This window comes from Parasteatoda tepidariorum, chromosome 4 (genome assembly GCF_982258835.1).
Source record: "Parasteatoda tepidariorum strain Cologne lab strain chromosome 4, Ptep-v5.0, whole genome shotgun sequence".
Lineage (NCBI taxonomy): Eukaryota > Metazoa > Arthropoda > Arachnida > Araneae > Theridiidae > Parasteatoda > Parasteatoda tepidariorum.
In genome coordinates, this window is record NC_141758.1 from 93,849,033 (window position 1) to 93,870,675 (window position 21,643).

Genomic DNA, 21,643 nt, shown 5'->3' on the forward strand with positions numbered 1-21,643 from the left:
TCAAATATATAGCTAAGTTAATTCATACTTTTTCATAAAGTTTTGAAAATTAAATAACTGAACATTAAATTATTTGAAATAATTAATAAATTGTTTCAAGAGATAAATTTTTAAGACCTGAGTTTAAAAATACATTTATATTCATATGGCAAAGCAGTAGGAACTTTAATTCAGCAAAAGTTAGAAAATTTTCATTAAAATATGTAATAATTTAATAACAAACTTAATGGATTTAAAAGTTACAAATTTGGCACAGGCATTGTATAAAAAACTATAGTGTCTTTTACTATTTTGAATATTAATATTTTTAAAGCAAGTAATTCTACTCAACAAATTTACAAAGGCATAAAATTTTTTAAAAATTACTTTTAACTAAATACATCAATGACTGCACTAAAATATCTTACTCTCAATTATCAATACTATTGCCATTTAAGATGACAAATGTAACTAAGTTCATAAACTATTCGTTTTTGAATTACAAATAATTACTTTTTATAATACAAATAATTAATTACTTTTTAAAAATTAGATAAACAAACATAATCCATTTACAAAGTAAAGTCAATAGTAGTTTTTAAACTATATACAAACTTTATTTTTTTAAATATTTACATAAATCAAAAAGCATTTACTAATAGGTTGATTTTAATACAAGTGCTCTGGGTATAACGAGGTTCATCCCGCCGACCTTAAAAATTATTAATAGGCAGAGGTGATTTTGAAATCGATTAAGTTAGATTTATTATATAAAGTAAAAAATAAAAGCTTTATCCAGAGTGTTCGGTATGAAGATCTTATAATTGGTATACTTTTAAAACTCTTTTAAAAATGAAAGAAAAAAAATATGCAGATTGGAATGCATGCTTTTAAATAATATTTAAGCTAAGAAAAACAATGCTAAGAACTCACTATTGAGGAAGATGGGTCAATTAACACTGATGAATTGAAAGGTGACTACTAGAAAAATCAAACCTCAATCAGCAACCAAACAGGTTTTTGTAAATTCAACTAAGATTAAACATTTCAAATGAGTTTCTTCTTCACTTAAATAATAATGCATGATCTCTAATATGTACTTTTCAGACTTCATTTTCAATAATTATTCTAAAAATACATTATTAGGAGCAGCCACTACAGAACACTCTGTAATATAACCATTTCAGATTAAAAACATATTGAACAATTGATTGTATTTATCTAAAGAGCATGCAATGTGATATCATAAAAAGCTAAGACAGACTTAATGATGCGTCTTTCAAATAAATCTAAATATTATTATAATTACTAACAATAAAAAAAAATTACAAAATGACATTGATAAAAGCAATAAAATTCGCTTATTCTTTTAAAAACTTATCTAATAGTACACCAAGGATTTACATAACTTTACATTTATACAATACACCTGTTTAGTAATAGAATAACAATGTAAACAAAAGGTATGGATTAAATTTCGCTTTCTAATGATTACTTTAAATGAAGGATTTTAAAACATAATAGATTTAAACAAGCATTGGATCATGAATCACTGAACTACAACAGTCGTTGATTTTAGAAAATTTAATTCTAATGTTCTTTTTTACTGAAATACTGGATGCAGTTTTTGTAAACTTTGTTAAAATTAGGAGGTAAAAGCTTTAAAAAGTGACAGTCATGACAGTATTTAACAGTGACTGTCATGTTGATATACATTTATAAAAAGTTTCACAACTATGACTAAAAACAGGCTGTCACTATTTTATTTAAAAAGTTTGATTGTCTATCTAGTTAATCACCCCTGTTTTTCTGCACTTGACAAGTGAGGATTGTGCTTGCGATTCCATCTATGATCTCCTCTTCCATGCCTTGAATAAAAACATAATATTCAAATATTAATCATTACTGAACCACAAAAACTTACTGTTAAACTATTTCATGCATAATCAAACTAAAATGAATGATTACTGTATTTCAAAATTGTTAAATAATTTCATGTACAGTCAAGTAAACTTTCGGAGAATTTCCTGAATATTATGCATATCACTCTATTTTAAAATTTCATAGACTAAGTGTCCAGAAATCAATATTTATTGAGATAATGATGCAATTTACAATATATTTTCAATATACCTCACACAGTGAGCAATTAAAGGCACTTTTCGAAGTCTTTTAGCGAAGATAAGCTATTGCACATAACTGAAGTTTCTTGAATTCAAAGCAAAATTAAAATTTTAAACTACGTATACCATTTTGCCGTAAAAAATTGTCTGAGCTAATAAAGTGGACAAATAGATTGAGGATGTTTTTCAAACGGCTCTGTTTTAGAACGATATAACGATTTTTGATTTTCAGCAATCACCCTCTATCCTAATTGTGAAAACGGTATAAAGCATCAATATGAAGAAGAGACAGTTTTGTGAAAATTAAAAGGGTTTGTAATCTAATTTTTTAATATTTAAAAAGTTGCTCCAACATTGTATTATCTGAACATTCAACGTTTGCAAATATTGAGAATTTTTCACGAATGTTGAAAATTTTCATCTAAGTGGAAACATCCCACCGAATTGGCAATTTCAAAAAAACTTTTTAATAAGTATTTTAAAGAACTAATATAATATTATTAAGTATTTAAAAGAACTTTTTAATAAGTAATTTGTTTATTATAAAGCCCAAATATTTCTTTACAGCAATATGGTAAATATAGTTTAAAGATATAGTTTTGCTTCAAATTCAAGGCACTTCATTATTAAAATAGGGAACATATTCTAAAGATAAACCAAAAACTAACCTAAGATTTACAACTGAGCCTAAGTTTTTATCTAGTCATGATAAACTCTGTTTAAATTCAATTTCTACAAGACATAACAATTAAATTTATTAGGTTAGCTATATCGATTTAAAATCCTTCCATCCTGAATAATAAATAAATTAAATATAAAATATTTTTTTACATTTTTTGCATTAAAAAAATTTTAGATGGAACCTCTTTACAGACAAACCATGTATAACTTATATAATTTCATACTGCATTTACAATAACAAATTAAATGGTAAAGAATGTAGTCTTACCTTAGTGCTCTGCTTCGCGAAAGAGCTAACTTTTGCCGGGTTAAATGACGAGAACCTAAAATGTATGAAATAATAAATACAAAAAAGCATAATTGATTGCACATTTTTTCAATTAATAGCTAATTTTATGCTGCAAATTGCATAGACATTAATTATTAACTGTAAGATTCTTTATTTAAAAATAAAATAAGTTTTGAGTTTCATATCAACTGTAATAGCTGCCTTTAAAAAAACATATATACAGATGTATTTTTCCAATGCCCACCTGATTGACATTCAGATTTCAGTAGGGCAAGTTTGTTAGCCACTCTTTCAGGGGCACCTAATTAGGTGGGCCAACGTTGTTCAAACCGTAAGGACAGATAGTACAGAGGATGAAAGAACATCCATGCCTTGTCTGGGAATCAAGTCCAAGCCCTTTCTGATGTGAGGTCAGCTCCCTGACCACTACACAGTCAGGTCGGCCCTTTAAAATACATTTGTGTTTAGAATTCTTTTAAGGAATTACTTATCTCAGGGGTGATTGTGAGCCCAAGTCAAAAATCCGAAAAATTTCTTGAGTTAAAAAACACAAAAAAAAACAGTTGAAAAAAATTTAAACAAGGTTTTTTCCTATATTTCTTAGTTTACTTAAAATATATTTAAAATTTTACACATACCTTTACCATTTAAACATGACCTGGAGAAGTAATTAAAATTTACAAATATGTCTTTCTTGAGTTTATGATTATAACAACTATTTACTGATAAAAAATGAATATTAATCATGAATATAAGCTTATAAAGTATCTCTCTGGCTCTCCCTTACAAGCAAATAAAATAAACTGTGTTTTTAAGTTCCACCTTTGAAAATTTGATTTCCGGAAACTTCTGTGATAAATGATATTTTGAAGCGTCTTGACCTTCGATCTCCGGAAACTTCCAGATCACTGTTAGCGAAAATTCCGGAAATCCGGATTTTTTCCGGAGCACAATCACCCCTGTTATCTTTTAGATCATTTCTTTAAAAATCATTTGAAACTGATAAAAACATTTTTATATTGTCATACAAGATAGATTCCTTTGACTTGAAATTGAACCAAAGAGAAAACAATAAAACTTCTAAGATTTAAGATATTTTATGTCACAGTATTACAGTCAATATATAAGAAAAGTTATCACAATTAGGATTGACAAAAAATGCCAAAATGTAACTAATCAGCATATTGAAGTCAAGTGTTCTAAGGATTAATATTGAGTTCTGGTATGCTAAGATATGTTAAAATGCCAAGGTATTAATTTATTTTAATCTTTAGAAATTTCAACTTTCATTTTTAAAAATTATTCTTTAAACTTTTCGTCAGCCTTGAGAAAGATTCTTCTGACCTCTCTGATCTTACAAAACATACCTGTGGACAAAATCTATTGTGATGAATTGGCCTTGTTATTAATTTCTGGGAACATTATGACTGATGGGAACATTAATTCCTGGTTCAGTTTTGTACTGAAATTTAGTGATCAATTTAATAGAATTAGAACATTAGAATTCAATTGTATTAATTTTTTATTGGGTTTGATTTGGGTAGTACATTTCACTACATGTGTACAGAACGTGGCAAACGGCATACCCTTTGCAATATGCTTCTAATCTTTTCCTGGCAAATAATCACCATTAAATTTTAATTTTTTTTTAACGAAAATAAATGGTTCCTCAGGAATTATATTTCCCACCCTTGAAATTTAAATGTAAACATAAATTTGAATAAAATAAAAAAAAGAATTTTCTATTGTTTAATTGCTAATAAAACATAGAAAACTTTCTAATGAAAAAGTTAAAAAAAAAACTAATATAGCTAAAAAATTTATTTAGAAAAATAAAGATATGTAAAATTTAAGTAAATCATAAAATTAATTTTTTCAAAAATTAAGAGCACAACTTCATCAGGGTTCAAACAGAGATCAGAAGAAGAAATCCAAGGAGTCTAAAATTTAAAAACTTTGTGTAAAAAATAACGAGACAGTTTTTTTAATTTTTTCAAATTAAAAAGCAGTTATTATGAAGAACTTGCAAAAATGTATATTTTGCATAAGATATTTTTTTCTAATCCTTTTGATATAAATTTTGACTTTGTCAAACTTTATCAAGAAAAATAAAGTTATCACTTTCCCACATAAATACATTCTCCAATTTCAAATATTTTAATAAATGTTGTTAACCCTTTGTAGCTCAACAACTCTGATTTAAGAAATATTTACGCGGATGTTAGAATACATCATATTAAGCGTGTAAAAAATAATGAAAAAATTAAGATCTTAAAATTAAAAATTTATTGATAAAAAGTATTTGTTGAACATCTCCAATATCGTGAAAAATACCACAAAAATTCAAATATAACTTCATGTGAAAAATTTTGAAATTGTTGTTTTTATGGTAACAAAGTCTCACACCACATTTTTCAATCCCTCCTTAACCAAATATACAATCAAGGGGATTGTTGTAAAAAAATTGTATATCCTGCAATTATGTTGTGGAATAATTATTGCTAAACGCATTATAATATTGGTAACTGCACCAAGACTTGGTTCCCCCGAATTTGCAATATTTTCTTTATCTGAATTTGGTTCGATTTTATAGGTAAATCCAGCTCATTATAGGATTGAATTTTCATGTATGTTGCAGATATGCAACGCGGTGATACAAAGGGTTAAAGTACATAGTATAGATGTTAAAGATTAACATAAAAACCTACCAATCTTATATTTTTAAATTTGAATACATAAGAAAATCTAGGGCATTTTATGCAAAAAAAAAAAATCACAGTAAATCATTAATTAAGTTTGCTTTTAACATGTTGAATTAAAATTATTTGCAGTCATTTTCTTCATCTAACTCTTGCAATTAATTTTTTTTTTTTTTTAATTTTTCTTAAATTATTAGATTTTGACAGCAAATTCATAAGCGGACTTAGTAAGTTCATCTATGCAATGCAATAATCTAAGGAGTTTCTAAGGACTAATTTTGGAAATCTAAGTAGTTCCAAGTACTCCTTGGAGACTTTTATTTCCAAGGAGTTTCTAAGGAGTATATGGAGTCTGTACGAACCCTGCTTCATGCTTTTAATTTAAATTATAATAAATAATGCACTTTACCTTTTAATTTAAAATTAATTCATATTATTTCTATCATTAAGGAATAATGAAGCTATCACTTGATATGAAAAACCCATTGGAGCCCTCAAAAGCTAATAAAAACTTTTCTGCTGTTTCCTTCAGTAAAAAGCTGAGCATCCAAAATACACCACATTTGCAAATAAATTTAAATCAAATTGAGCAAAATTAGTAAATGCCTTAAAAAAAAACTAGTTCCTTGACTAAGAAGTCAAAAAAGTAACAAAAGGGAAGCTTTAATTACTATAGATACAAATACAAAAACCTTTAAAGAAAATAATTAACAAAATGGTTATTTTTTCAAATTTTGATAAGTATAATGATTTTTTAAAAATATAATATTTTGTATCTATCAATAAAAATATGAATTAGCACCACTAATCAATGCGAGCTGCAAGATATTTACTATAGTAAATAAACAAATTACCTTCGTATCTATTTCTAATGGTGCATTCTTTGGCCCCTTTGCAACTTCTCAATTTATTCAAATTCATTCGTAGCCGTTCTAACGTGGCATAGTCAAGGTCATAAACTGCATTTCTCATCTAGACGACAACAAAACATCAATATTTGAGAGTAATAGTATAAAAAGAAAAAACAATTGTTTTCGAAATATGCAAGATCTTACTTGGTAAGGATCGGTTCTCAAATCATAGAATGTAATAAATCCAGTGACAAATTCGCAATACAAGAAGTTGTGGGTATCATTAATAGTCCTTAAACACCAAAATGTATTGTTGTTTGAATTCTGACAGAAACAGAAAGGGCCATCTGGAAGTAAAAAAATATAAATGCAGTAAAAATATCATGTTGTATTTAATAAGTATAAAATGGTTCAAAAAATCTAATTTGCATCTAAATTTTACAGGAGAAAAAGAATAACATATAAATTACGATTTCATTATTCTCAAAAAACAAAAGCCAGAGATTTCACTTTAAAATAAGTTTCAGTTAGATTACAGATAAATAAACTATAAAAATTAATAAATCCCAAGTTCCACAACTTATACTTCAACTCAAGTTTATGAACAAATACTGGATATTTTGATTTTTTTTTCTCGTCAGTCTATCAAATATAAAAGGTAAAAGATTACCAGTAATAATTCATTTGAACCAATTTTTTATTGTAAATTATAATGCTTATATGTAATAATAAAAATTATAATACTTAATTTTAAACAATTTAACAGGGTACTTAGCCAGCCTTTTCAACAAAAAATAAGCACCTTTTAAGAATTCAAAAAATATTTTTAATCACTTATAAAAAAAAAAATCTTAATCAGGACATGTGCAGTAATAAAAATTATTTCTTCATATTGTGTGAAGTTCTTCATTTATCTGCATAAAATCAATAAAATACAAAAAATATTTTTCAAAGACTACATAATCATGATAAAGCAACTAGTTTCTGATAAATATTGCAGAAAAAATTGTGAAAATTATGCTTTTTTTGTAATTTATGACGACGATTGACACGACAAACGAAAAATACTTATTTTGAAATATGTAAAATTAAGCACTTTTTACAAACCCCCAATGAAAAAAACACCTTTAAGGGCTTTTAAAAAACGTAAATCAAAAATAAGCGCATTTAAGCATTTTTTAGAGATGCTACGCACCCTCTAATATTCATGAAAATTTTGATTAAATCTTACCAGTCCAAAGAGGTGGTGTTTTCCAATGGTTATTGTCTTGAGTAAAGCAATTCATTTTCTCAGCATTGCACGTCATGTTTTCAAACTTTGACTTTCTACGCATCTTTCTTTCAAGTTTTTTCATATGCTCTTCTTTTCTTAATTGGCGCTCTTTTTTGAGGTCCTCTCTTCGTAAGCGTCTTTCATCTTTTAACTGTTGTCTGTGTTAAAAAATTTTGTTTGAATCATTTTATACATTTCTAATAGCATCAATGAAAAATGATAATAAGAATTCAGCTACTCTTTTTATATGCACAAAAAATTAATCTGTTGTGTACGTAAAATCAATTGTTTTCTTTTTTTTTAAAATACTTACAATAAAATAAATCAGGAAAGAAACAAAAACTTAAGTAGCTTAGTATTTCGAGCAAATGAGAAAATTCTAAAACTAAAATAAAGCTAAATTTTAGTTTAAACAATTTCTATTATGATTACCCGCTAATTTTCAGGAATTAAATTTGAAAAACTTTTAGTTTGAATAAAAATATTTTTTCGAATTGAAATGTAGCCCTTTTTTATGTAAAGCAAAATAAACAAAACAAATATATAACTGGTTTATTTTAATTTGTTTATAAATTTTGAATGAAAGGAAAACATATAATATTCGATATCCTTAATTTGTTAAAAGCGAAATTGTTAAAAAAAATTTTATCCATGAATATTGGCTAAAAATATTTTTAAATTTAATTTATTAAACAAAAATAAATATTAAAGCCTACTTGTAACTAATATTGGTATAAATTACCTGAATGTAAATGAAATCCTGTAAGGGCAGCTTTGTTAATATTCATTAAAAATAATACTCGAGTAATTTATTTGTTAACGGTAATATTGTAAAAAAAAAAAAAGCTTTAGAATTATCATTGTTTTCTATCACCTTTTATATTGCAACAAAACATTAATAAACCAAATATTTAACAAGTAAGTTTTGTCTTATAAAATGCTGTCTTTCAAATGAATTTATTTTCCCAAGAGTTTAAGTTCACATGCAATAGATCGTGATACAGCATTGACATTCCTTAAAAGCTGCAGAATTCGTAATTGGTTTGATATGAATTTCTATAAATAGATCCTAACAGAGTTTGAACCTAAAGCTGCAATTGATAAAAGGTATTTTAGTTAGCACCCGGCTCGCACCGACCATAGTGCTTATGTAAAATATCCTCAGTGGTAAGTTGGATCATGGGTTAGAGGCCTTGCCATCAAGCTAACTGCGGGAATTATTCCTCTCTATGTAACACAAGTGCAGGTTAGTTCAATCAGAAGTGGAAAAGGGATTGGGTTCAAAATTATAAGGCTACGGAGTTGAGCATTGGTAGTCGTAAACAAACCCGAATTTGGGTCGTCTGTGCAATGACGGTTATAAAATAAAGTAAATAAGTATAAAAGAAAGTATTTTAGTGCCAAAAGGTAGCGGAATACAAACATGAAGTATGGGAACATTTGATATTCAAACCATTGAATACTTATTTATTACGAAAAATAACAATAATTTAAAATACAGTTTACATATGTTCTAACCCTAAATAACTAAACTTATAATTCGACAAATAGATTAAGCATTCAAAACAAGTATATATTTTCCTTATTTATTTCTAACAAATTAACATAATTAAAAGAATTATAACATTTCAATTAAAAAATATAAATATGGTAAAAATTATTGTTTGCACTCTTGGCAGGTGTTAAATATGTGCTAATCACAAATGGCCTAGTTGCATGTGTATTTTGTCATTCTGTGTTTCTTACGTGGACAGAACTTACAAATTTTGTGTTTGCTCACCAGGCTTTTAATAGAGGCTTCTGTGGGCTATCCAATATTCAAATCTTCAATCTTTATTTTAATGGGACTAAGCATTCAACAGTTCGATGACCGTGATAGAAAAAATGGCGAAGTGTTTATCGTTTTTGGATAACTCATTTTACTAGTACTGTAAGTAATGTAGCGTATGTGCAATAGGGAAATCTCAAGCTGGCAGGGATCAGTAGTCTACAGGGTAACAAAAAAGTATAGGGATCACTTCTGAATGTTTTTATTTCCAAAATTTATTACATAAATTCAGCGATGCTTCTCAATATGTCGTCCTCCGGCATAATAAATTTGTCTATAACGCTTCGGCCATGATTTTAAAGCCCGCAAATGGGGGATTTTCTTCACCTCTTCTCTAATAGCTCTTTGAAGGCCTCTCAATGTAGAAATTCTTCGCTTATTCAGTTTGTTTTTCAAATGTCCCCATAGAAAATAGTCGCATGGTGCAGCATCAGGACTGCTTGGAACCCATTGCTCTGGTCTCAGGAATTGTGCTTGCTGATCTGTTAGGAATTTCTGGGTGACCTTAGATGCATGCGATGGGGCAGAGTCCTGATGGAACAACGCCTTTGGGATGAGGCACTGTGGTTGATGGTGTCAAGTCTCGCCTGTTCTGCCCACGGCTAAGATATTGAACTTTAGATTTAGCATTGGTATCAGATAGATAGATCCATCAGTTGTAATGAACTTTCGCCATCTGTCCTTACGGAGAAGCTTTTAGAGGGGCCATGAACGTTGCCTCCTAATCTGCACCAACCTCTCACTTAAATGATGACATTTAGGTTTTTTATGGCATTTTTTCTTAAACTTTTGTTTTAGTTGATAGCTTACAACTTGCTGACTCACGTTAAGAGCTTTAGCCATGCTTGCCTGTGTTGGTGGATCCGGTTTCGATGTCATCTTATCAAGCTTCTGCAAATCTGATTTCTTCAATTTGCTTGGCAGTCCACTTCTTTTTGGTCTTGCATTATTTTGCATCGATCCGAGTTTTGAATTCTTGATGCGACTGATATGGCTGAGTGAAATTGCAATACCTTTCTTTCTAAAATGGGTTTGTATAATCCCGTGGCTCCATCAAAGCTCTAAAAATGCTTGTACTTGACCAATTAGCTTTTTGTCAAATTTCTTCAAAGGCATTTTTGAGATTTTATGAAATAGTATTGCAATTGAAAGTCTAATAGCAGAGCTTTAGATCAGAATGCTATATATGTAAAAATTGTTTTAAAACTTTAGTGGTAGATAACCACAAAAGTGATCCTTACACTTTTTTGTTACCCTGTATTACATGAACATTTAATTCTAAATTTTTTTTTGTACAATTTTAGTCACCAAAAAGTTCTTTTTATTACATCAGTCAACATTTCGAAAACAGATGTTTTTCAAGAAACTAACGGCGAGCAAACATGTCAGACAGACAGAACCGAAATTACACGCTAAGCACTACATACAATACATTATTACAAAAAGCATATACAAGGCAACTTTTTTAAAATAATTTTTCCAATTACCTTAATTGTATTTGGTCTTCCGGATCACATATACATCCCTTCTGGAAAGAGTGTGGATCATAAATTTCTGAGCCAACATTATTTTTGTGAGGCTTAGCCTTCTTCAACTGTTTTCGAATTGTCTGAAAACACAAAGATAGAAGGAACTTTCAAGTCATGATATAATTACTTAAATCTCAAGAACAAAACCAAATTATTTCAAATAAAGCTCAGTAAAACAAATAATTTAAATATTTTTGAATAATCATGTCACTAAAGAGTTATAATATTATGTTTTTAATGATTACATTAGTATATTTTTGCTTTCAGCTACTTAGTTAGTAAAAAAATTGTTATTTCCCCATTTTAATACACTGATATTGGAATTTCATTATTTTGCAAGGCAATAAATTATTTCAGAGACATGCTGCATATTATAAGAGCATAATGGTATCAAATACTGCATGTTCTTATAAAAAAAATAGTTCTACAGAACCAAGTCAAGCTGCTTGTCAATAATAAAGGAAGACAAAGAAAAAAAGATTATAAGAAAATAAAAATAGTTATTTGCTTTGACAACACATTTATTTGTTTTGACAACACATTTATTTTGTAAACACTAAACATACCAACACTTAATATATACCTATTTCTACCATAGCCAGTCAAATGACCTATTTTTTATGCATTACAAACAGAAAGAATAAGAATTTTTAATTCACTGCTCAATGCATTTTTAACATATACATGTAGATTCCATTGTACATTTCCCGCAAACATATTTCATCTAACTATTATTATTTTGATAATTCTTATAATTATGAGAATTATAATTCTTATAATTAATATTATTTCTTCAAATAACTTGTGCTGTCTTGATTGTTTCGACATTTTTCTGGGTAAAAACTAACAGTTGAAATGAAGTAAAGCTATCAAAATAAAATATAAGCTACTTACCAAAACATTTAGTCTTTGTTACTTTTTCTTACACAAAAATGCCAATCTAAAATTTTAGGCACCTTCTTAAAATTTCAATTCACAGTTATTCTCATTGAACTAACTATGCAACAGTCTTTGCAGAAATATGCAACTAATCAAATGCAATAAGTTGAACACGCATTACATCATAATTTCCTAACCTTATGAAGCCATAAACTGTTCTCCCGGTCAAACAACCGGTTGTAGTAGAAATAGGTATACGACAAGTATTATTGGAAATAAACAAAATACAAAAAAAGAATAATAGAATATTAACTGTATATAATGGTTATAAAAAGTCATGAAGTCAAATGTGCAAAAACGATAAGTAAGCGCATTTTCAATTAAAAAGTTTTTAAACGATAATTTGACCAGCATGTTTAATGTTAATATGAATGTGTTGAACATATTTTTCTTTCTTTTTATTGAGAATTTCTTTCATTTTATTGTTAAACATATAAGTATAAAAAACATAAGTTTGTTTGAATTTAATTTTAGCCTCACAGATTCTATGGTTAAAATATTGAGAACTTTCATTGAATTTAATGCATTTGTAATTACATTACAACGGATGAACAAATATAATGTACAGTAGCAAGCAGCTTTATTTTATTAGCATAAGTAATGTAGGCAAAATAAATAAAAAGCATATGAACCTTCAATTCCTCAAGTTTCTGTTTCAATTTCTTAATCATGCCATCCAGTTTTTCTTTCCTCTCATGCCATTGGCTTGGCGTTTGAAATTTTTCATCAAAGCAAGCACGGCTGCCATTAGCCAGGTAGACACATTCATTTGAGATTCCTAGTTGAAATGTAGGAGTTGTTTCTCGCTTTTCTCTGTCTTCGAGAACTGGGGTCTCAGTGGTAAGATCTAATTCAGGCAGAAGGAGTTTACTGTTTTCAACCTTGTTATGCAACGATGAAATGGTGTCCTACAATGCAATGCATGCAAAAAATTATTTTCAGTTTGAATTGAAGCAATATTAGAAAGTAAAGAAGACGAAAAATATGTTATTATCAAACTAACAACCAGGATACACCAGCCGACTTATTAGAAAGGTATTCAATATGCTTATGCAATAGTATTAAGTTATTAAATTTTACTTTCCTTTACAACAGATTGAATAATACATAAAATTAATTTAAACTAAAATACTTAAAATCATTAAAGTTTCAGTATCAGTGATTTAAAAAATAATAATAAATAAAATAAATATTTTTGTTAATTCAAATTTAATATGTTCCCTTTTAATTTTGCATAAAAAAGTTAGATTCTTTCTTCCACGAAGTGGCAACAATTTATAGCAAATGGTTCCAATAGTTTAGAGAAAAAGTGGTCAAAATTTGAGGTTCTTAAGAGTTATTTTCCCCTTTTTGTATACGGCTATATTTTTAAAGGTATTTAAAAAATAACAAAAAAGTGGACACAATTAAGGAGCTAAATTTTATGTAAAACATAGCTTTTTAGATAACCTATTATTTTTATGCATCATTTTAATAATGGTCAAAAATTTCTGGTGTGAAATATGAGCAGAAAATCATATTTTACATTTTCATTTCTAAAAAAACTATAAAATCAATTTTGTTCAGATTTTTTTCATCTAAAATTATGCAATAAAATTGAGGTTCACATTTTTATGGCTCATTATTTTTCATAATTGTTCAAAAATTATTAAATCATTCATAATTATAAACAACTATATTTTACTAGAATATATCTACGGAAAACATTTATAATATTTGTTTCAATTAATTCTTTAGTCATCTTATTTTAATTTCACAGTTGTATATTAGAGAAAAGAGAGAAATAGAAAATAACACTACGAAGCTGTTAATGAATCTCTTTGAAAAACTATTAGGTCTATATATTTGAGATACCCCTAACCCCAATGCTTAAGAGTAAAAAATCCAAATCCATTGTAATAAGTAAGTTTAGTTAGAGAAAGTATGCTTTCACATTTAATTTTTATGACTTAGAGTATCATCTACACAAATTAATTTACATATTTTAATTTAGACCTTTGACAATGCATCTTAGTACTGAAAATCTGATCAGTAGACTTATAACTCTGTTGAAAATCTGATTAGTAGAGTTATTAAGGAGTTCCTTTTTACTTTGTGCATGGTACAGATACTTTATATGATACTTAAGCTAAGAAAATGGCTTTTTATTTAGGCATAATTATAGATCTAAATTCTCTCAGTCATAAATAAAGAACAATTCCTCACTTCTGTTTTGTTTCCAACAGTAGCATCGAGTAAAAGAAACAGCTGTTCTATTCCTTTAACATCAAATTCATCAGAAATTACAAATCGCTTCCATCTAGACTTGGTTGACAATTTTGAGTCTAAAATGAAATTTCAAAAAATAATGTTTCACACTTAATGCAAAATAATATACTAATGAATAACAAACTGAATTTCAAATATTTTTATGTCCTTGCCATAAGAACTAATGTATGTGATTTATTAACTACAAATGACAAACTTTTTAGATGAATAAGAGAGCATAGAGCAGGCATAGAGGTAGAGCGGACAAGTTTATTTTTGTCTTAATAATGAAACCTCTTGACAAGTGAGCAATCTGAGGGGAAAATTTAGCAACTTCCGTTTCTACTTATCATTTCAATGGAAGAAAATGAACATAATGAAAATCTTGAAGTATTTTTCACTGAGGTGTATTCTAATATAAAGAAAACTTTCTAAAAGAAGAACTTTATAGGTTTCATTGAATTATTTAATCAATATCTGTAATTACAATTGCAGACAGCGGATAAATATTTTCGAGTGGCAGTTTTTTAAGGTATGATTTTCGGTTAAGTTAATTTGATTTATAGGCTGCTTATTCACCACAACTTCTAAATAATTATGTGCTTCAAAATGCTTATGTGATACGCCACTTTGTTGCAGCTAAATGGTGTTGAATCTTTTAAAAAGTTTACAAAATTATCCGAAAATGTGCAAATTTTAGCTTGTTGTTCTCAACCAATTTTTTTAAATATTTTATCGAATCTGAAGCAGTTGCCATCTTTGAAAACATAAAACTGAGAACTCATTTCAACTACTCATCTCAACTGTCACACGATGCCTCTTTATTTCTACCAAAATGGTTGAAAGAGAGAGATTACATGACAGGTTCAGGGAGTCTCTGATGTTTAGAAGCAGGAGATATGGAAAAATATGGCAGTATATTTGCTTTAGCTAATATCACAGCCCTATGAGCTAGACGTTATTTTTTTAAACATAAAAAAATATATGAAAGTTTATATTTGTGGATTTGTACAGAATGCAGTGTAATTCTTAATTATAAATATCATTAATTAAAATTAAGCAAAAACTATAAAAAGAACACCTGCTATTTTCCTGAATTTATAAATCATTTTGAAAAGAAATATTTTTGTTCATTTAAGAAACACAAAATACTAGCTATAATTATTAAAAACCTAAATTTGCTAAATAACATCTAAAAAAATTAAGATTGTATGTTTTATCTAAAATATTAAAATTATATAAACTAAATTTAATATTGAAGCTTATGTTTAATAAAATGACATAACTTTAAGATTAGATATTTTGAACAGAAAATATGATTACTTGTGTAAAAGTATAATTTATATTTTGCTCAAACATTCAAGTAAACTTATAGGCATAAAAAATCAGGATTCTTTAACTTGATACAACACTTAGAATTTTAATTTTCTATTTTCCAAACTCACAATCCACCATTAAAAGCTACATATTAGTTTTCAAGATAAATTGTTCAACATTGGTGGTTATGTCTTATGCTATGGATCAAGATTCCTTAACTTGATATAACACTTAGAATTTTAATTGTTTATGTTCCAAACTCACAATTCACCATTAAAAGCTACATACTAGTTTTCAAGATAAATTGTTCAACATTGGTGATTATGTCTTATGCTATGGATTCACAATAACAAAGTATGGAGAATTTAACATCAAAAGTCACATAACAATAGAGAAAGTGATCAACACTGGTGTTTGAAAAAGAGTGAATGACTGAAAATACCTGGGGTAGCAAAAAATTTGTTCAATTCTTCTATATCTTGATCCAAATGTTTCCTCCTCTTTGCAGCTTTGAGAACTGCATCGGGTCTTTTACGATACTCCGTAAAATCCCAACTGCTGCTGTCTTCTCCATCTGAATCAGGACAGATACACTGATTAGGAAATCCAAAATGCAATCTGCATTTCTGTATCCGCCATCGAGTCCCATCATGGATGCACTCCCATTTCTAATAAAATAATTATTCAGAAATAATTCATTAATTTCTAATAAAATAATGCATTATATTTTTTAAATTTTCTAGATCCAGTTGCCAGTTTGTAAGGTAGCTAGTGGATTATCTTAAATTTCATTAAGTAAAATAATAGAGAGAAAACCTTAAGTTAAACGATTTTTACCTGATGTAACTTGCAGGGAGATGAATAGTGGGGTTTTCTGCATTCAATTCCTAATCGCTGATCTTTTGTGAGTTTTGGGAGATTAGGTGAGATATTAGGATAAAGATTTCTGTTTTTTCTTTGGCTATTAACCACTCTAGGGAGAAAAAATCATTGTAATAAATAACTTTAAATAAAAAACTGAGTTACGACTGACAAAAAAATCTTGTCTAAAATATAATTACCCTCTTTCAATTAAAAAGCTATCTCTCCAAGACTTTTTTCTTCTAACTTCTGTGTGTCTATGCCCTGAGCTATTTGAGAGGAAGAAAAACAAAGTAAAATTATGTGTAGCGTGTCTACCACTATAAAAATACAATGCCAATTCACTAGTATATAAGACATGTTAACTCCATTCTATGTCTGAGTACCCTTTCATAAATGAATGTTGAAATTGCTGATAACCCCTCTTGCCACATTAGTGATCTGGGCGTGATGTGAACACGCCTACCTTGACAGAAACTCCCACTTAGATGGATGGTGCAGAATAAACAGTTGACTTGCTACTTGTGACTATGACATTATCCACCTCCTCGAGCCATTGCTACTCAGTCTTGATCACACACAACATATACACTCGACTGCTAAAGGCAACACAGGAGCAACCACGACCGTGAACTTAATACAGTTCTCATGATCAGCACTCAAAAGTACAGTGTTCTTAATACTGCTCTCAAAGCCTTTCACAAAACAACAATGAATCCACTATTCATCGAATTCTATCACAGCTATAATTCTGGTGGGGGAGTACTGTAGTACGTCTACCACTACAAAATAACAATGCCAATACCCTATTATATAAGACATGCTAACTTGATTCTATGCCGGAGTACCTTTTCATAGATGAATGTTGACATTGTCAATAACCTCGCTTCCCACATTATGTAAAGACGCTTTTAACTATTAAAATCTTTCAATTTGTTTTTCTTTGACAACAATTTGAGTAGTTTACAATCAAAGTACTTAGAAGAAGGTTTTAAAGTGTGAGTTTTGTGAATATTTTATTGTAGTGATTATTTATTGTTAATATTATTGTATCAACCTTAGAAAGCAAAACAACAGCTGAAAGTTATTTATGAAGCACTTTTCCCCTTTAATTCTACACATCCAATTAAATAACTTAGCTGGAAAAAAATTAGGCTCTATACGTGCAGCTGAACAAAAATAACATGTTTCTAAACTCAAAATTCTGTGCTTTTCCAGAAAGATCACTTGGTTTTTTCTCACACTAATTATTAATTTATAATTTTTGACTTATAATTATATTTTTAACATATAATTATTATCAAATTTTCACACAATAACTTAACATGTAAGATAATTAGGACAACCCAGAAACGTAAAGATTTCTGAATTGAACTTAACTTTTGAATGCAACTTATTGTCATTCACATTTGTAGTTAACTAACCAGGTTCAAGAGCAAAATGACTTTAGCAACATGATATGTGTGAAAAATAGTAGTAAAAGAATCTACATGGTTGGTTAACAGTAGTTTAGAAATATCTCAATACATGTAATGAAAAAAACTTGTTGTCAATTAGGAATCATTTTAAAATTTATTTTTATCGTATCTTATAAATCATACAAATAAATACAGGCATTAATATATTTATTTGATTCATTTTTAAACAATTAGTTATTAGCTTTAAGAGTATTAAATAACAGGCACAAAAAAAATAAATAATCTCAAAATTACAAGATAATATTATTAGACACAATTACAATATTATGCATTTTTATGTGTATTTTAAATAGAATCTAAAAATTCTTGATTTATAAAAAATATTTGGGATTCAACTTACCTAGCCCAAGTATCTGCATCCTTTAAAAGAGGCAAAATTGAACGGCCATCCATATGGTCAGGCACCTCTACACCAGCAATGTCCAAAAATGTTGGAGCAAGGTCAAGATTTAAAACAATATCTTGAAGCCTGAAATTAATATCAATGCTTAGTTTTATAAATTTGCGACAAAAAATTTAACATAAGTTTAAGACTATATCAAAAAGAAAAGAATAAGTTTAAGACTATATTAAGAAAGATTTAAAGACTAAAAAATTTTTGCTCTATCTTCAATAACAGGGTGCATAGCTAATTATTCAACAAAAAATAAGCACCTTTTAAGCACTTTTCAAGCACTCAAAAATATTTTTAAGCACTTTAATCTTGTTTTAACCGTTATGAAAAAAAAAAACTTTTGGCATTGTTTTTGACAATTGTAAAAAATCATGAAATTTTGAATCATACAAAACGAATGGCCTTTTCATATGCTAGGGATTGACAATACGCCAAAATATATTGGGGTTGAATTAATTGTGAAAACGTTGAAAGGAACAATGTAAACTGCGTCTTTTTGCATAATTCAAAGCGAAAATCAACATAGTAAAGAAAAATCTCATTTTAAAAAAAAGGGAAAATTAAGCATTTTTTAAAAACACCCAATGAAAAAAGTACCTTTAAGAGCTTTTAAAAAATAAAAAATAAGCACATTTAAGCACTTTTTAAAAACACTATGCACTTTGAATAAGGTCTTTTTCTTTGTTTTGAACACTTGTTAGCAAGTCACCTTCATGTGTTGCCAATTTGAAAAAAATAATACACAATCATTATTAAGCAAAGCTAATTATCAAAAAATATGTATACTTATAATAGTATTACTTTAAAAAAAAATCTTAACTTACAACTGTGATTTGGTGTAAACCACAGTCAATATTACGCTAAGAATGATACCATCTTATATACAAATATTACCTGAGGAATGAACAGAAAATCAATTTCTGAGTCATGTCAAACACTCGAGTATTAATTAGAATACCTCTTTAAAAACATAAATAATTTGGAATTAGTCATACATGATTTAAGATAAATAATATTTTTACCTGACACCACGAGGCACTGTTGGCCCACGTACAAAAAACGGAACTCGGACATCAAATTCAAATGGCATGGATTTTCCTTTCACCAATCCAAACTGACCAAGATGATAACCATGATCTGATGTGTAGAAGATGTAGGTATTGTCTAGCTCTCCCAGCAAGCGTAACTCTCTGTAGAGCTTTTAGGATAAAACTAATAATAAATTATAGCTTTATTCAAATAATAACACTACTTAATACATGAAAAAGTAGCACTTACAAATTTCAATAACAGAAAAAAACACTGCAATAGCATAATAAAAAAACACATCTGTTAATTAAAACAACTGAATTTTTTAGAATTTACATTTACAATTGAAGATTGACAGGCAAAATTTTTAATTGCACGAAAATTTGGAAAATTCCAATAAATATCATGAGGATATTTGTGATGAATATCATTATGTAATTTTGCAATGTTTGTGGCAACTTGTAATTCAGTAATTTGAATTAAATTTAACATATTCAAAAGTTCTTGTTGAATTCCAGTTACTCTGAATTAAATTCAATATTTTGAGATGTTAATAGAATGTTTACATGCAATGATTCCGCTAGATTTGGGAACAAAAAGAGTCTCTAATATAAATATGTAATACAATTTTGTTCCCTATTTTAAAAATATGCATGAAAATTAAATATTTAAAGATCAGAAAATATAAGAATATATAATTAGTAACTTAATCAGCAGTAGATTTTTAAGTTTAGTATAATTTTGCTCATGAGAAATTGTGATTAATATGTGGTTGCCTACTTTATTGATCTTTATTATTATTATTAACTTGCAATAAAAATTAAGTGTTCTAGGGCACGAGTAATAATTTTTTATTTGTGTTCCTTCTATGATTTAATGTGCTACAGTACTTAAGCAAAATCACTGATATGTAAACATAGGATGTGACAAAAATATAGATATCAACTTTTAAGGTCGTAGGGCATGTCATAAGAATTGAGAACTGTAAAGCAAACAATGACTGGTAATGTCCATGTACAGTGTGCAAAGAAGAAAATGAACCACCCTGAATAACTTTTGATCTGATGATCGGATTTTCACGTTCTAGGGCTCAATCTCAATGGCTCAAATAAGTGACTTCAAATATGCTAATTGCTAAGTGCAGGCGATATTTTAAGTTACGGAATCAGACACTAATAGTAATAACATGTCTTTGTAAATAATAATCACTGAATAAACATACCTTTTTTTCGATGTACTCGTATTTCTGACTGCCAAAATATTGGGGGCAGATGCAATCTGGGAAATATGGTCCCAATAGTTTGGTCAGGAGAGCGCTCAAAAGTTTGGACCCATTATGGTAATTTCACTTTTTGCATATTTTGCTTTATTTTGAGAACTTTTTAACTGAATTGAAAAAGTTTTGCACACAATTATAACATTCGTTTATCCAAAGATAATTCCATGCAAAATATAATTTTTAGTAAATATTTATTATTTTTTTATTATTTATTAAGGATGGTGAAATAAATTTTGAATTCAAAGGTATTTTATATTTTTGCATTATTTTAGAATGTAATTTTAGATAGCAAAATACAAAATTTAAGCAAAATTGGTGGAACAGTTCCTGAGAAATCGAATTTTGAGTAAGTGACTTTTTTGAAATTCAATTTCTCAGGAACTATTTGGCCGATTTTGCTCAAATTTTGTAATTTGTTAAAAAAATTACATTCTTTAAAATGATGCAAAAAATAATATACCTTACAATTCAAAATTTTTTAGACCATTCTTTAAAATTAACATTAAGGGGTCCAAACTATGGAGCGCTCTCCTGACCGAACTATTGGGACGATATGTCCCAGTTCGCGACTGCCAAGTTTAATTTGGGGTTAAGAAATCCGAAACCATTGGAAAAAAAATATGTTTAACGTTTATGTGTCTAATATCAAAACTTAAAATATTGCCTGCATTTATTTTTAGCATATTTGAGATCACCCACTCGAACCATTAAGAATGAGTCCTAGAATGTGAAGATCTGATCTTTAGATCAAATGCATAACTGCCAATGCCAGAAAAATGCAGTAGATTTTACAAATAATATAAATTGCATGACAACTGTTGCACAATATACTAAATGTTGTATATAT

General features: G+C 28.2%; 1 protein-coding gene across 1 annotated transcript in view; it reads right to left on the minus strand.

Moving 5' to 3' along the window:
• Window positions 1-1,591: 1,591 nt before the first annotated feature.
• Window positions 1,592-21,643, minus strand: part of Sulf1 (Extracellular sulfatase Sulf1) — a 69,453-nt gene continuing 49,401 nt past the window's right edge. The window contains exons 8-20 of the mRNA XM_021146621.4: window positions 19,511-19,686; window positions 18,435-18,563; window positions 16,817-16,885; window positions 16,593-16,728; window positions 16,198-16,423; window positions 14,397-14,515; window positions 12,824-13,099; window positions 11,211-11,332; window positions 7,854-8,053; window positions 6,827-6,969; window positions 6,626-6,743; window positions 3,052-3,106; window positions 1,592-1,847 (exon numbers count right to left, since the gene is read on the minus strand). Coding sequence (XP_021002280.1) covers window positions 1,775-1,847; window positions 3,052-3,106; window positions 6,626-6,743; window positions 6,827-6,969; window positions 7,854-8,053; window positions 11,211-11,332; window positions 12,824-13,099; window positions 14,397-14,515; window positions 16,198-16,423; window positions 16,593-16,728; window positions 16,817-16,885; window positions 18,435-18,563; window positions 19,511-19,686 — 1,842 coding nt within the window. The 3' untranslated portion in view covers window positions 1,592-1,774. The remainder of the gene's footprint in view (window positions 1,848-3,051; window positions 3,107-6,625; window positions 6,744-6,826; window positions 6,970-7,853; window positions 8,054-11,210; window positions 11,333-12,823; window positions 13,100-14,396; window positions 14,516-16,197; window positions 16,424-16,592; window positions 16,729-16,816; window positions 16,886-18,434; window positions 18,564-19,510; window positions 19,687-21,643) is intronic.